The following is a 16,162-nucleotide window of genomic DNA, read 5'->3' as shown; positions in this document are numbered from 1 at the left end:
GTCAAGTATACTTAAATGTCATTTTAAGTATATTTCTGAGAAGTACATAAAGCCCATTTCTGAGAAGTACATAAAAAGTAGACTAAAAGTATACTTTCCTATTTTTAGTTTAAAAGAAGTATACTAATAGCACACTTGAATAAACTTCTTTTTCGTAAGGGTAGCTAAGGTTACAGTATGTGTTTGGCCCAGGGGGTTGGATACAGCAATACACTTCCTGCCTCAAATGTATATCTAGTGATAGATAGAAAGACAGATTTGGACGAAATTACAGCTTGATTGTAAATGACACAAAATGTAAAATATTCTGCTCACAAGTGATACTTACCTTGATTTCTCTTTATTTTCTTCACACATCTAATGTCTAATTTTATTTATCTCATTCATGTCCCGACACTCTTTAAGAAAAATCCTTATTAAGGCAAAATAGTTATAATTTAAAGGAAAAATAGCTATCAATTATTCAGTTATTTTCAGACAATAAAAATTGAAATTGTCATCATATTTTTTGAAAACAAATTAAATGAATCATTTCATAATGATTTTCCACATTTTAAAATCAAAAGTCTGGGTCTGGGACAAGAGTAAAACAATCAAATGTATACATAAAAGGCATGGTAAAGAACCTGAAAAATAAGCGGTTGTAAAGTAGCACAAATAAATGATGAAAGTATGTTAAAAAAAAAACTTTCTAAAACAGTTTTAATGTGACGGCAAATGGAAGGCAAAAAAAAGGAAGTTTTTCAGTTTTAATAAAAATCAAAAGTGCTCAGAGCTAAAGAAATTGAGCTAAAGCAACAGAGCTAAAGAATGTCTTCTTATTAGAAGAATCATTATGAAATTACCTAAAATATTGAATAAACATACATGCAAGGAGTGGGAGTTTGTACCAAACCCTTCTGCATAATTCTTTTTTTTCTTTCAGCATAATTCTGTGGCTGCTGATTCAGGCCTATTTATTTAGGTCTACTAATCTAATAGTGTTATATATATAGGCCTACACAGGAAAAAATGGTAACCTAAAAATGGTAAATCTAAATTAACTTAAATCTAATTTAATTTAAATCAAATATATTGTTTAAATTAAGTGAAACCCAAATACATTAAACCAAAAAATGGAATCAGGTAGAAATAGACCTTTAAGGTAACAATTGCAGGTTATCACTTTTTATTGAGTAATTCTGTTGCTGGTTTGTTGCTTTTCCAGTATACACAACTTCGAACTTGCAATGGGCTTCTGTAAGCCATCTGCTTTCCTCTTTGCTCTCCTCTGCTCCTCTCTTGACTTCTGTTCACCTCTCTGTCAGCAGTGTGTGGTAAAAAGTATAGTAATGTAGGTTACACAAAACACATATACACGCTCTAAATTGCAAGCAACTGTCCAGGCAACGTCCTGTTCGCCATCTCAGCGTGTATGTGGGCTTTTGTGTACTTCTTCCCTGGCCACCCCACAAGACAAGAACCAAGCTCACCAAACATTACTGCCAGAGCTCTTTCACCATAGGCGGAGGGTGAACCAACTCCAGGGTAAAGCTAAAAGCAGCCAAATGTATTAAACATTTAAACCCGTCTTTTAGGCAAGAACCAGACGGTGACCGTGATTTGACCAAGTACAACATGTTCCTGGATCAACATCCTTGTTGATCCTGGAACAACATTCCAATTAGCCAATCAGAATTGAGGGATAACTTTTCAGGAAATATCTGTTTTAGGCTTACGATCAGGGTTAGGTGCTTCTACACCCTTGTTAATCAGCTATCATTTTCACACTGATAAATTATGGGTAGGGTTAGGTTTAGGGGTAGGGATTGGGTTTAGTCTATATTTTTGGACAGTAATGTTGATCCAGGAACATGTCTTACTTGGCTAAATCACAGCGACCAGAACCAGACATGGGTGCCATGTAGGCTAAAAAATGTTTAATGGGACTGAATTTGTATTTAACGTGATTACAATTTATTAAAAACGTTAGAAATGCATAATTATATAACGTTTCCGTTTCCACAGTTATTCATGAAAGCTTATTTATTCAGCTTTCAGATGATGTGTAAATCTCAATTTCAAAAAATTGACCCTTATGACTTATTTTGTTGTCCAGGGTCACGTATATTAATTATTATATTAATATAAGTACATACATAAACTGTTAGTTTCGGTCCTCAAATCTGATATACAGAAACAGTCCAGCAGCATAGGACTTTTTACGTTTCTATCAAAGCATTAAGACAATAGAGAAGTGGCTTTATGAGTCAGTCATTGAATCATTCAATGAACTGATTCATTTTAAAAAGTTGGAAAGTGACCTTTATGACTCAGTTATTGAGTTATTAATTAAATTGTTCAAAAAACAAAACAAAAAGAATTGTTCAGGAATTAAATGCCATGTGTGTGTTTTTTCTTTTTATAAATATTTGCATTGGGTGCAGCAAAATCAAAGAATGTAGCTGCCAACATTGTGTCTAAAATGTAAGTTACCAAATATATTAACTATTGCGTAAAAGCCCCTTGCTATTCCAGTAACTTCTCAGAAAAGGCCCAGGCCATCGTTGCTTAAACTAGCAATGGCAGATCCATGGTGTAAGAAAGTTTAAGAAAATAGTTTCACAGAAATATGTTCTTTGGGACACTGCCTAATTTTTTCTTATTTACATATTTGTCCGTTGGGCTGTGGTAAATAAGCAATATCTTTATCTTGAATGTTGATTATTATTATGATGTTAATAATATATAAATTCAAACTTTATCACTAAATAAATAAAAACTGAACTTTCTCAAAGCAGCTTAGATGTAGAAAGTTTAGCAGTAAAGCAGTAAAAGACTAAAGAAAAAGTGTATGTGAGTAGATTTGGTACTCATGTGAGAAATAAATTTTTTAAGGTCCAGGAAAGAGAGAATAAAGTTAAAAAAAGGAACTTTATTTCATTTTCATTTCCAAGTACAAAAAGTATGAAACAGGCCCGTTGGGCTGTGGTAAATAAGCAATATCTTTATCTTGAATGTTGATTATTATTATGATGTTAATAATATATAAATTCAAACTTTATCACTAAATAAATAAAAACTGAACTTTCTCAAAGCAGCTTAGATGTAGAAAGTTTAGCAGTAAAGCAGTAAAAGACTAAAGAAAAAGTGTATGTGAGCAGATTTGGTACTCATGTGAGAAATAAATTTTTTAAGGTCCAGGAAAGAGAGAATAAAGTTAAAAAAAGGAACTTTATTTAATTTTCATTTCCAAGTACAAAAAGTATGAAACAGGCAAAAATGTCATTCCTTTACATTTACACTATATCATTATCATTATAAATCTCATTACCATTATCATTGTTAAAACTACTTCAGAAATGTCTAATACTGATGTATGCAGTAAGAAAACCCATAGCACCATTACTGTTCATAAATAATTCTGTATTTGTTTCTGCAGAGAAACCTGATTTTTTCCGCCCTTAAACCTGACATTAAAAGATCAGAAGCCAATTTGAAATAAGTCACATTCTGCCTGTGTCCAGCAGGACTTGAAATGACAATTTAAAATAGGCAAGACTACACATGGAGAACAATAATAACAATAACCATAGTTATAATAACAATGCCAATCATTAATGACATAATTAATCATAGTAAAATGTACCAAACACATTACAATAACAATAGTATTTTGAGTTGAAACAGATGGACAGCTCTGCTCTATAGGTGCATTTAAAACTGGCCTACTCCAGAAGCTGCTCGGCTTCTCTCTCCCTGAACTTTGACCTGTAACCTTTGACCTTTCACGTACAGCAGGTCTCTATAGTCGAGCCATACTTTGTGCAAATATCTTTGGTGAATAAAAGGTGCAAGGAAGGTCAATTATGATAGTCCTTCCATACTATTAATTCAATGGCAAAGGCATGTAATGGGGTGCAGGAGGTTTTCATTGGATCAGCAATGTAAAAAGCAAAATCTGAATTAATGAAATACGTCAAAGTGAGATCAGTTAGAATATAGAACATGTCAATCAAACAGCCGCCCGGCTGGAGTCAAGTTCGGTTCTGGGGAGGGAGATTTTCAGAGAGGATAAAGGAGGGATTATATACTGAAAAGAAGACTGAAGGAACAAAAGTGCATTTCACTGATAAACCGTAACCATTTAAGAGATGGAGGGGGGCTTGTGTCTGTCTCTCTTATCTCTCACTCCATTTTGGATTTTTTATTAATGGCAGAGAAGTACATGTAAATAGAAAAAAACATACAATACACATCCTTCACTTTTTCATCTCTCACTGCTTGCAGACCTGTAAACCAATCTTTACTGTCTGACATTCATATTCACTCCATCCATTCCAAATGCCATCTACTTGTATCCCTCTTTCTTGTCTCTTCCCGTGTCTTTCGTGTTCATCTCTAAACCTTATCAAGCAGAGAGCGGTGACAGTAGAGGAGGTGTCGAGGAGTGCCGTAGCGCCGGAAGAACAGTAGAGCCCCCAAAGTGACAAGCACACAGGCCAAAAGAAAGAGAGGGATGACAATGGTTGCGGCTCCTCCCATGACTCCGCCCTCTGACTCGTCCATCTCAATGATGAGCACTTCCTCATCTGTGCCAATCCTCCTCTTGGGTTCCTCTCCTTCACAGCCCATCCAGTCAGTCAGGACCGATTTGGGGTAGCCTGGCTCCACCTTCAGCTGCTGATTGTTAAACTTCCAGTATTTATTGGCTTTGTAGAAGTAAGTGTGGGCTGAAAAAAGTGTGGAAAATGTTGATTCAGTAAAAGTGTTTCTACATTTCTAAATCTCTAAAATGGTTTAAAAGTTCTTCATAAACAGATAGTTTGGGTTCTGACTTTAACACTTTTATTTAGCAAGGATGCATTTAAACTGATCAAACGTGAGAGTAAAGATATTTATAATGTTACAAAAGATTTATATGTCAAATTAATGCTGTTCTTGTCAACTTTCTATTCATCTAAGAATTCAGAAAAAAATGTGTCATGGTTTCCGCAAAAATATTAAGCAACACAACTGTTTTCAACATTGATAATAATAAGAAATGTTTCCTGAGTACCAAATCAACATATTAGAATGATTTCTGAGGAATCATGTCAATCAATCAATCAAAATTTGTGACACTGAAGACTGGAGTAACTAGAGTTTCAGCATTAAAAATTCGTATTGACCAGTGTTTTTTGTGTGTGTGTGTGTTAAACAGAACAGTGAACCCAAAGGAAAAAACACAAGAACAAATGCTCCTGTACCTCCATCTTCGCTCATGAAGGCCCCTTTGATATTATCTGGTACTCCTTGCCATACACTGATGGGTTTGGGGTAATCTGGATCCACAGATCTGCTTTTCTCATTGAACCGGTAATACCTAAGAAAACAGAAAAGCCATGAATGACAATAAACGAAAGGGAGGAGTTCACAAAAAAAAAAAGAGGAAGCATTTTTCACCATATGACACAAAACCATTGGATTAATAACCAGACACTAAATAAGACATGGTGAGTAACACTGGAAACATACTTGGTTCCTCTGAAGAAGTAGGTGTTGCCGGTGGGTGTGTAGAAAACAGCGGCGTCCAGCTTGTCTCTTGGTAGGCCTGTGCCAAGCTCCTTGAAAGTTTTTGGATAACCTTCTTCCATTTTGGCCTCATTGAAAACCCAATACTTGTCCCCTAGAGAGAGGACAGACAAACAAGCATTATTACACAATTTACCTAAAACCAGAGATGCAATGCGAGACCTAAAAATATAGAAGATGGACACACCTTTGAAGAAAACAAACTTTCCATCAGAGTGTTCGTAGGCTGCGTTGATAGAGGGAGGCAGTCCCTTCCAGAAGTGTCCAATGGGCATGGGATAGCCCTGCTGAGGTTTACCATCACGCATTCTCCAGAACCACTTTTCCTGTGGAGTAGAGAGGGTTTCAATATTAAAAACACACAAAATATACGGCATGCACACACAATTGATTTGCATTCAGTTGTACCTACCTTGAAGACGAACATCTCTCCCCTGAGGAAAGCGATGGTGTCGAAGTGTCCCTCACATATGTCAGGGCCAAAGGAAGGCCGGTCTGGCCTGCGAGTGGGGGGCCGGGGTGCTGGGGGTTGGGGCACCTCACTGGAGCCAGCACCTGTCGAAAAACACACAGGTGAGCATCAGGGTTATTAGAGTTAACTAAAACTAAAATCACAAAAAAATAATTACTGAAAGATCTTTAAAGACAGAAACAGATATCAACACATATTTTACTATATTTATTTTATGCATTTGTAATATCACTGTTTAAATGTCTTCATTTAAACTTTACTGTAAATGCTTCAGATAGAACGTGAAACATTCTGGCATATGTAATTTCTTTCTTAATGATATGTAATCATTTTTATAATGTTATTTTATCTTTTATTGTTATCTTATACATTATTTTTATGATAGCTAGCCTTTTGAATGAATTTATACACTTTCACATATTTTCCTAAATGACTTGTCTTGTAACTTGGCTTGTAAAATGAACATAATAATAAATAAATGCAACTAAATGCATTTATGCGATTGCAATAAACTACCATATATTTGCTGGATCCCCCGTCTGTCATCATCAGGCAGCACAAAGTTCTCAGTGTCCATCCACTGGTAAAACGGAGCCATGATAGCAGAGGGATCGCCTGAGTGTTCCAAACCAAGAGCATGACCTAATTCATGCACTGCCACCAGGAAGACATCATTACCTGAAAGAGAGGCAGAACGATGACGCTCCAAATATAAAATATCACAGAAATTACATTCTGAATTTACACGCCACGCCTGTAGTTTGCTCAGCTGACTCATTTCCACATTCTCTTATTCTCTGCTCACCTCCCTGGTCAACGTTGCCTGTTGTCCAAGGCTCTGCTGCGTCAAAGTGGGTATCACCTCCGATACCGTGACCAGGGAAGTATGCGTGGGCCAGGAAACCTCCCTCGCCGTCAAATGGGGTGCTGTCTCCGTGAAAGCCTTCCGCGAAGAAAAGCATGATATCTGCAAACTTGTCCACCTTGCCATTAATTTGACTGTATGGGATTTCTTGGAACTTGAGTGGCGTCACGGCTTCCCAGACCTTGAAGGCCTTCCTGATGGCCTCATGTGTGGCATGTTCGCCCACTTTAGGAGTGTAGTTCTGGATACTGACAAAAGAACACATTTGTGCTTATTTGCTAAATGTGAGTCTTTCAGGAAGGAAGTGTGGAAACTGGATTTTTTCAAATATGTTGTTACTTGGTAACTTGTTCCACTTTTGGAAAAGAAGAACCAGACTAACTATTAATTTTCTAAAGAAGTTCATCATTATTTACGTGTTCTGAGTGTTTAAATTTAGATTGGAATGCAATGTGTAAACTTAAATGGCAATCCAGCTAAAATGTATCCAGATACTCTCCGGATACAAAGTGTTAATGACAGGTGTATAGAGAGCCACAGTTTTATATACACTAATGATTATTAATGTTCTCCTTAGTTTGTCAATTACAGTTCCATACCTGAAAGTGATTTCTCTTTTGTCCCATTTTAGGCCCTGGATGACATAGCGCTTCTTTCGTAGGTTGCTCTTCAGTTCAGAGCCAAATTTATCTGGAACTCCGCATCTTGGCTGCTTCATGGCTCTGACAACATATCATGTTAATGCAAGACATAAAGCCATTCAATAGTATGTGTCTGAGTCACATAAGAAAACTGTTGCAAATCAGATGTTTAAAGGGTTAGTCCACCCAAAAATGAAAATTCTGTCAATTTTTATTTACATCTAAACAGTGATCAACACACATCCATAGACATTTGGTAAACCTGGAAGCTTGGCGAGAACCAATGAGGTCAGTTCTAGTGTGTGACGCACACACAGGCTTCTGTATTTTACCATATGTGATGTATGTGTTTTTCATTGAAACAAAATCCTAAATTAAATCTGTTCATCATAACAAGCTACCATATAGACCTAGATTAAATCGTTCGATTCATATGGATTCATTTACGACGCCTTTATAACCTTTTTGGATCTTTTAAGTTTTGTTTACCTGGACTTTCAATGAGGGACAGAAACCTCTCAGGTTTCATTAAAAAATATCTTAATGTGTGTTCAGAAAATTAAACAAAGTCTTATGATTTGGAATGACATGTGATTGAGTAAACGATGACAGAATTTTTATTTTTGGGTGAACTATCTTTTTAACTCTCTATCAGGTAATGTTCCATCCATTTTTGGTCAAATATTTTTAGTCATTAGCATATAGAATGTAACTATTAAGATAATTATTGCACATAATCTTAAAATGGTTACGATTAACAAATTAGAGGTGTACGAGATTGGGCTAGACTTACGAGAGAGTAGCTGGATCCATAGTGCCGGTGACAGTGAGGCCATAGAACTTCTGCATGGCGGATATAGCAGTGGTGATGGATTTAGGAGAGCGGATTGCCTGAGCCCGAACATCGCCAGGAGGAAGATACCCATACTGCTGGAGCCATGCCTGAGAGAGAATGAATGTCACATTAGCACACATGCATATTGACATGCAGCTGTCCTACAACACCTCTTCATCATTGTAATAAACCATACTCAACAATGAAGTAGTGCACTGCACAGACACACAAAAAAAGATTCTCTGGAAAACATCACTTGTGTCAAAAGCATGAAATAGCACAGGTGTCACTGCTGTCATGGCTGTTACGGTGATCTCAGTGAATTAAATTTGGGCTGAATGTTTTTGAAATGTACTCACTGTTCCAAATGTCTCAGTGCAGCACCCTATCCACATGACATGCTGTTTGAATTTATAAAATTTATAAACCTGCCAAAGTCCACAATCACCCGTGACGAACCACAGTGCAAACACAAAGATGTGTGTCCGTGTGTGCGCTTTTGACCTGGTTAAACTTTTGTGGGTAAGAGAGTGTGTGTGTGGAAGCTCGAGAATCTTAAAGGCTTTAACTGTGGCGTGTGTGTTGTAACTGTAAGTAACTGTGTGTCTGTGACTTTATGACCCTAATTTAACTTTAAGGATGTACGTGTGTGTGTGTGTGTGTGTGTTTCCAACCTATTTATAATTTTGGTAGTATATTTGCTGAAGAAATCTACAGATATACTGTATGTATATATTTCAAAGAATACATATACCTGTATATGTATATGATTTGTATTAAATTATATTACATTTCTATTTATATAGGGACCAAATTGTCTCCAGAAGCTAGCTAAACCTAACATTAAGTTAATAAACATTAAATTAAATTAATTATTCATAAATGTATGTAGGAATGCTTTTTTATTTAAAAAAAATGCTAAATGTTTTTTAAGGGCCGGATTAGGGCTACCCACACTTGGGCAAAGACAGACCAGACTGACTTTCAATTGAAACAGTTCCTCTGTTCTCACTCTTTCTGACTTACAGGAAAAAAAACTGAGAACATGAAAGTAGAGAAATAGGAACACTAACAAAGAATGAAACAAATAAAACCTAAATATATCTCATAATGTACAACTAGACAAATGTCAATGGTAATGTAATTATGTAGCTTCAAAGAACTTCATCTTCAAGTGTTTCATGTGTTGTTTTTTTTATAAGCTCTGCTTTTAAACTTGAACTCAAAGAAACATATTTGTATTTGTTTGTAGTTTTTCTTCAGTAGAATGTTCATTGTTAAGAAACAAATTGATCAAATCTAAAAAAAACAATTAAAATCAGTTATTTTAAGAACCCACAAGCCAGTATTCTGAATACTGGAGAGACATGTCCCACTCGCGTCTATGGTGGTTATGGCCCTGATTATAACTGTATAGATAGTTGGAACCTAATGGGCTTATTTGGGCTGTTAACACAAAGGTTACATGTTTAGTAGTGTCGTGGCAATTTTCAATTTCAATTAAAGTTATGAGACAAAAGTCCTTTGAATATTTATTTTCTTGCAAGAAAAGTTCAACAGTCATACAGTCATCCAAGTTGACTGCAGAGTGCGACAAAGAGGAAACACCCAAACTCAACATTTATACCTTCATCAAATGCCGATGCTTTGATCTCATCAAAGCATTTGATGCATATTCAATATATATGTCCATTTAAGGTGTCCAACTATGTCCTCCAGATGTGTTGCAAAGAGGCCAGGACGTCTCACACTTGTCTTGCACATAAACATTAAATAGATTTCCTGTTATCTCTCAGCTCATCGAAAACGCAAGCAAATTGAAGCACTCAGAGAGAGTCTAAAGAACACTCTTTAGTACAGTGAAGCAAATAATACTAATAAATATTAATATTTCAGATAGAAATAAAATTTCCTCCACAAGTAGTGACTGTCTGTTAGACTAAGCGGTAAATGTCTCATTTTAAGGATCAGACAGCCAGTGTCTCCATTACAACCACAAAGAGTGTCAGCAAAAATTACAAGCAGTTTTTCAGTAATCCTTGTGACCTCAGACTGCCTCCCTTTGTTCTTTCTTTCTTTCTTCTGAACAGGCAGTGTCTGAATCTGCTACAGAGAGAAATGAGAAAAAGAAGGAAGAGCATGATGGCAGAGAATAAGTCCAGATTTACAATGGTTGTAAATAAGGCATGATTATGTTCCTAAAGCTACACTGAAAACTGAACTAAAAGCAACTCAAGTTTATGAGACCTTTGAGTCACAAATACTGAGAAATGTGAATCACTTGAAACTACATAAAAAATGTTAAACCAACAGAATTCCCTGAAATGTTGTCAGCTGTTACATGGTCTATTTACCACCTTCTAAAACTATATTCTGGATATCTTTGCTTTGTAAGGTGATTCCACCTTCAGAAACAAAGACAGCATATTTCACTTCACATATTAATTGTACTATAAAACTGTGTGAATATATGGCTACCAAAATGATAGATCAATTTATTGTGTTACTAACTGAATATTTGCTGAACAATAAATCTGTAGTTGCCTTAATAAATGTATTGGCTGAATGAAACATTTTAGCGAACAAACATATTCAAACTGACAAAACAATGTAATGTTACTTAGAACAATTTTTAAGACAGTAGTTGAGAGAACCTTTAAAACCGAATGCGTCAGGTTGAAGTTTCAAGCTTTCTCAACAATTCCTTTTTACAATGTACAAGGCTCAATTATACGCTAGTTTCTCCTATAATCTACACATCTTCAAAATGGGCAAAACACTACAACAAACCTGTATGTCAACATACAAGTACTACAGTGATTAAGATACATATTCAGAGAGCAACTAAATCAGTGAGTGCTTTCACACTGGTTCATTCATGTTGTAGATTTTCCAATGGGACTTGTCAACACAGGCCATATCGGTCGAGGAAGTAAAGATCTGGATAACACTATAGTGTAGTGTTAACCTGGTCACCCTTTGCTCCATTTTTCTTTCTCCCCGTCCGTCACTTAATTCCTCTTTTCTGAGTGCTTTCTGTGTGTGTTGGCTCCGCTGTGGTGACGCACCCCATTTCAGTAAAAACATTCTAACTCATGAGGATGAAAACGTTTCCCTCTTTCTCTCTTACTCCCTCTGAAGGCCACTCTTCTCCCTCCCGAAAAGCCTTAGGTCTCCTCTTAATGCTGCCAGCAATCCCAGCATGCTCCGCTGGCCTGGCCTGGAACTCCCAGCGGTGGGCATCAAAGGTTCTATTTAGAACCCCTCCGCCGTTCCCCTGACTGAGGAAGAGCGAGTCACTGTGTGGCCATGCGTCAGCTATTACCATGCAGACAGGTAGCCTTTATTGAGTTTACAGAGTCTCGGGCAGTTTGGGAAAGCTTTATGTAATAATCAAGCCAGACACTGCCATCATATACAGGTCTGGGAACAGATTTCACCAGTAATCATTAACTCACACATGATAGTGACTGGCAGGTTCAGAAGGATGTGAGGTTAAGTGTAATCACACGCTAAGACGTCACCGCCGCACATGCCAGCAAGGCTAACACATGCTACATGAAACATATAAATCAGCTCTCCTTTAAAACTAATGGAGTCAGTATGATTAGGTGCTTGCTGAGATGGCTGTTTGTGAAAAACAATTTCAGCATTTTATGGTGTCGCAACATGGAAAACACATTCCATGTTGGGAAGAGGAACATGTTTTGCTGGTAGGCTGTGTGCAGTTTTAACACTACACAAAAAAACAACAACTGTGCACAGCACACAACTATCCTGATCTCTGATTCTTATAGTTTCTCTGCAGAAAATATTGATGTCAAACTTTCCGCTTAGGGGGAAAAGCTGCGTTTATGATTTTAACAGCTGATCAGCTGCTCCAAAGGTATTAGAGAGGGAAAGAAAAGAGCAAACTATAACTAAAGAGAGAAAAAGAAGTTGAAGGGAAAAAAAACAAAACCTATAAGAAAGTTAGGAATCTAAAATCAAAGGGTAGAAGAAAAGGAAGAAGAAAAAAAGGAGGGCAGAGGTGAGTCTGAATGCACGACAGAAGGACTGAGTCAGTCGTTCCTCCTTGTCTGTGCCAATGGAAAAAACTGAACATTTTAGACATTAGTTCCCGCGTCTCACTCTGCATCTTCACGTGGAGAATCACTGACCCATTTAACTGAGCAAATGAACTAATATTAATACAGGATAATATTTCTGACCTCTCATGACTCTCAATTGCTATTAAACTGCAGAAGTTAATTCCAGCACTTACAGATGCATGACATTATCATCCATATTTAATTCACATTCTCATTTATATACTGCAAAACCACAATTTTTCCATGGAAATAAAACATTAAAAAGAGAGATTTTGGTGTTTGAGCTTTTTTTTGTGTGTTTGAACTTATCTAAACTGCATATAACATGAAACATTTCCTCTATATTTAAGCTTCAACCGATGAATGTCTGAAAGATTCAGCAGATGCTTTGCATCTGTAATACTACTTAAACAAATACATAATCTCTCGTCGATAGTTGGAGAGGGGGGCAAAACCCAGATGTTTTCCATAAGGAATATACCCGAATTTCTCTCTTTCTTTCTTTTTTAGTACAGTATTCAAACAACTGCACCTGTAACAACAGCAAAAGTGCAGGGCTGTTGTCTGAGGAATTGTTAAACCCTGGTAAATCCTGAAAAAGGCATAATAAACTTAATGTAATGCATTTAATTTATTAGTTCAGAATTCCTGGAAAAATTATTGGAAAAAAAATGTCTGTACAACTTAAAACAAACAAACAAACAAAAAACTTCTGTATGTGGTTAAAGCATATTAATAAATATGGTAATAAAAGTAAACCAAAAGTCTGAAGAGTAACAGCAGTTTCACATGGACTTGGCATCTGTGATTTAACCTTTTGTGTGACCTTTGTCTTTGATCACGCAACTCTCACATGAGGAGACTGTTTGAAAACTTTGGTGGAATCTGCAGAGCTGAATTTTTTCCACACTATCCTTGGGTACATCTCTCAACCATCTCAGAAATGTGTGTGTGAGAGTAAGGAATGAAGGGATACAACTAGAGACACTTTTAAAAATGTCTTAAATCCTCGCTCTGATCTTGTTTTCTTTTTTTAGGCCATTAAGGTTTCCTGGCTTGCATCTGTGACAGAGACGCCAAACCGTCCTGAAAAACATTCAATCGTTCTCTCCCACTCACAGTTATGTGTCTACCAGACATGTAGGCCTATTTCTGCAGCAGACATTAGAATGCCTCTGGGTGTATAAACAAACTGATATAACTACTAATATATCTACCTATTAGTCCCATTTTTCAGTCACAGCAAATACAAAAGAGAAACATGAATCTAAATATGCAGGACAGACATCACAAAACTAGATTTGCGCCACTTTAATAACTAACCCTCTCTAGCTAAATAGGAGTCCTGGAGCCTCTGACTCACTCCTGTTTTGTTTTAACCTGATATCTAGGGGTCTGAAAAGACACCGCTCTTCACCGGTTCTCATCTGTATTTAACAGTGAATTATGAGGTACATGAATACACTTCATGAAGGAAATCCTGACATGCGGAAAACATCTGAGTGCAGCTGTGTCCAACAATGCAGGCTTGACAGACAGACAGACAGTGAAAAGACACACACACACACACATAAAATACTATAAGAACAGTGGATGCTGTGTTATATTAGTTCAGAATTCCTGGAAAAATTATTGGGAAAAAAATGTCTGTACAACTTAAAACAAACAAACAAACAAAAAACTTCTGTATGTGGTTAAAGCATATTAATAAATATGGTAATAAAAGTAAACCAAAAGTCTGAAGAGTAACAGCAGTTTCACATGGACTTGGCATCTGTGATTTAACCTTTTGTGTGACCTTTGTCTTTGATCACGCAACTCTCACATGAGGAGACTGTTTGAAAACTTTGGTGGAATCTGCAGAGCTGAATTTTTTCCACACTATCCTTGGGTACATCTCTCAACCATCTCAGAAATGTGTGTGTGAGAGTAAGGAATGAAGGGATACAACTAGAGACACTTTTAAAAATGTCTTAAATCCTCGCTCTGATCTTGTTTTCTTTTTTTAGGCCATTAAGGTTTCCTGGCTTGCATCTGTGACAGAGACGCCAAACCGTCCTGAAAAACATTCAATCGTTCTCTCCCACTCACAGTTATGTGTCTACCAGACATGTAGGCCTATTTCTGCAGCAGACATTAGAATGCCTCTGGGTGTATAAACAAACTGATATAACTACTAATATATCTACCTATTAGTCCCATTTTTCAGTCACAGCAAATACAAAAGAGAAACATGAATCTAAATATGCAGGACAGACATCACAAAACTAGATTTGCGCCACTTTAATACAGACAGACAGACCGTGAGAAGACACACACACACACACACACACACATAAAATACTGTAAGAACAGTGGATGCTGTGTTACCTCTGGTCTGACTTCTTTGTCACTGGTCCCGCTTTGCACCAGAAATACGCTGGCGAGGGCGAGCGGCAGCAGCCGCGGTAACGACTGGAGTTTCGGTAACATTCCTCAATGCGCGAGAGTACTGAACTAGGGACACTAAAATGCTCTAGGCTCCGTTCTTACAGTTTTCTTGTCTAAGTTTTCCCTAGCAGATTGTCCTGAATCAGACCATTCCAATAGTGAAAAAAATTCTGTTAGTAAAGTACAAAAAGAATAAAAACTTACTTATGCCTAACCTAAGTATGTATAATCATTATTAATGAAAAGTTTTCCAAAAGTAAAACTTGACCCCAAAAAGAGAAAACTATCTTCAGATGTGAAATATATTTATTTTAGGCTTGCGCTATATTCTCATCTTGCGTTTTCTTTTGTCCTCCGCTGGTCTCTCTCTCTCTCCTCAGGCGGCTTCAGTGTCGGATTGGAGACGTGGTTGTTTCTTACGTCTGCCTGCGCTACAGTCTATGGCGCTACACAGCATCTAACTGGGAGGAGTTAAAGGAGAATCGACCCTGCAGATGTGCATTTTTCCCAGTGTGCGAATAGTTCAATGAATTTCAGACGGAGGTTGACTTTTAAAGGAATTTAGGTTTATGTCCGATACGAGCATCTATTCGGCGACTATCATGTAATCTGTCTCTGATGGTTAATTAGACGATTTATTATTTCTACTATTTCCCCCCAAAAAGTTTTAGGTAGCCTACACTACCAGTCCAATTTAAAAGAGACTTTAACAGTTAAAACGATTTAAATTAGTTTTGTCGACAAATATAAGTTGTGCTTGTGCCAGTATGAATGTCTTTTTACAAAACTAAAATGGAAAAAAAATATTAAAGGGGTCATATGATGCAATTTCATTTTTTCCTTTCTCTTTCGAGTGTTACAAGCTCTTGGTGCATAAAGAAGATCTGTAAAGTTGCAAAGACTAAAGTCTCAAATCCAAAGAGATATTCTTCATAAAAGTTAAGAGTCAGCCACACCTACCTAAAACGGCTCGTTCGAACACGCCCCCACATATCTACCTCACTATGTGGGAAGATTTGCATAACGCCGCCCAAATGTTCACACAAAGAAAGGCATCACAGTATGGTAGGGGCGTAACATTTCCGTCACACGCTTGAGGTATTCGGCCAATCACAACGCTCTGGATAGCTGGCCAATCAGAGCATACCTCGCTTTTCAGACCAATGAGGTTTGTAAAAATCGACGCGTTTCAGAAGGCGGGGCATAGAGGAGAAACAATAATGTACAGTATGTGGAAAATAATGTTTGTTTTTTTTACTTTAAACCGCATAAACA

At 37.0% G+C, this 16,162-nt stretch overlaps 1 protein-coding gene across 1 annotated transcript; it reads right to left on the bottom strand.

The window, feature by feature from the left end:
- Positions 1–3,257: 3,257 nt before the first annotated feature.
- Positions 3,258–15,265, bottom strand: LOC107753930 (matrix metalloproteinase-14-like). The gene is made up of 10 exons (XM_016570211.1): positions 14,828–15,265; positions 8,325–8,473; positions 7,490–7,612; positions 6,831–7,138; positions 6,542–6,703; positions 5,966–6,108; positions 5,741–5,879; positions 5,497–5,647; positions 5,229–5,344; positions 3,258–4,712 (listed from the first exon to the last, which is right to left on the bottom strand). Exons 1-10 carry the CDS (start codon positions 14,927–14,929, stop codon positions 4,381–4,383), a joined length of 1,725 nt encoding a protein of 574 aa, XP_016425697.1. The 5' UTR covers positions 14,930–15,265; the 3' UTR covers positions 3,258–4,380.
- Between the last annotated feature and the right edge of the window lie 897 nt (positions 15,266–16,162).

The sequence above is a fragment of the Sinocyclocheilus rhinocerous genome, unplaced genomic scaffold (assembly GCF_001515625.1).
Source record: "Sinocyclocheilus rhinocerous isolate Xijiao unplaced genomic scaffold, SAMN03320098_v1.1 scaffold831, whole genome shotgun sequence".
NCBI lineage: Eukaryota > Metazoa > Chordata > Actinopteri > Cypriniformes > Cyprinidae > Sinocyclocheilus > Sinocyclocheilus rhinocerous.
Note: the sequence above shows the minus strand (reverse complement) of the source record. Positions and strands in the feature narration are given on the sequence as shown.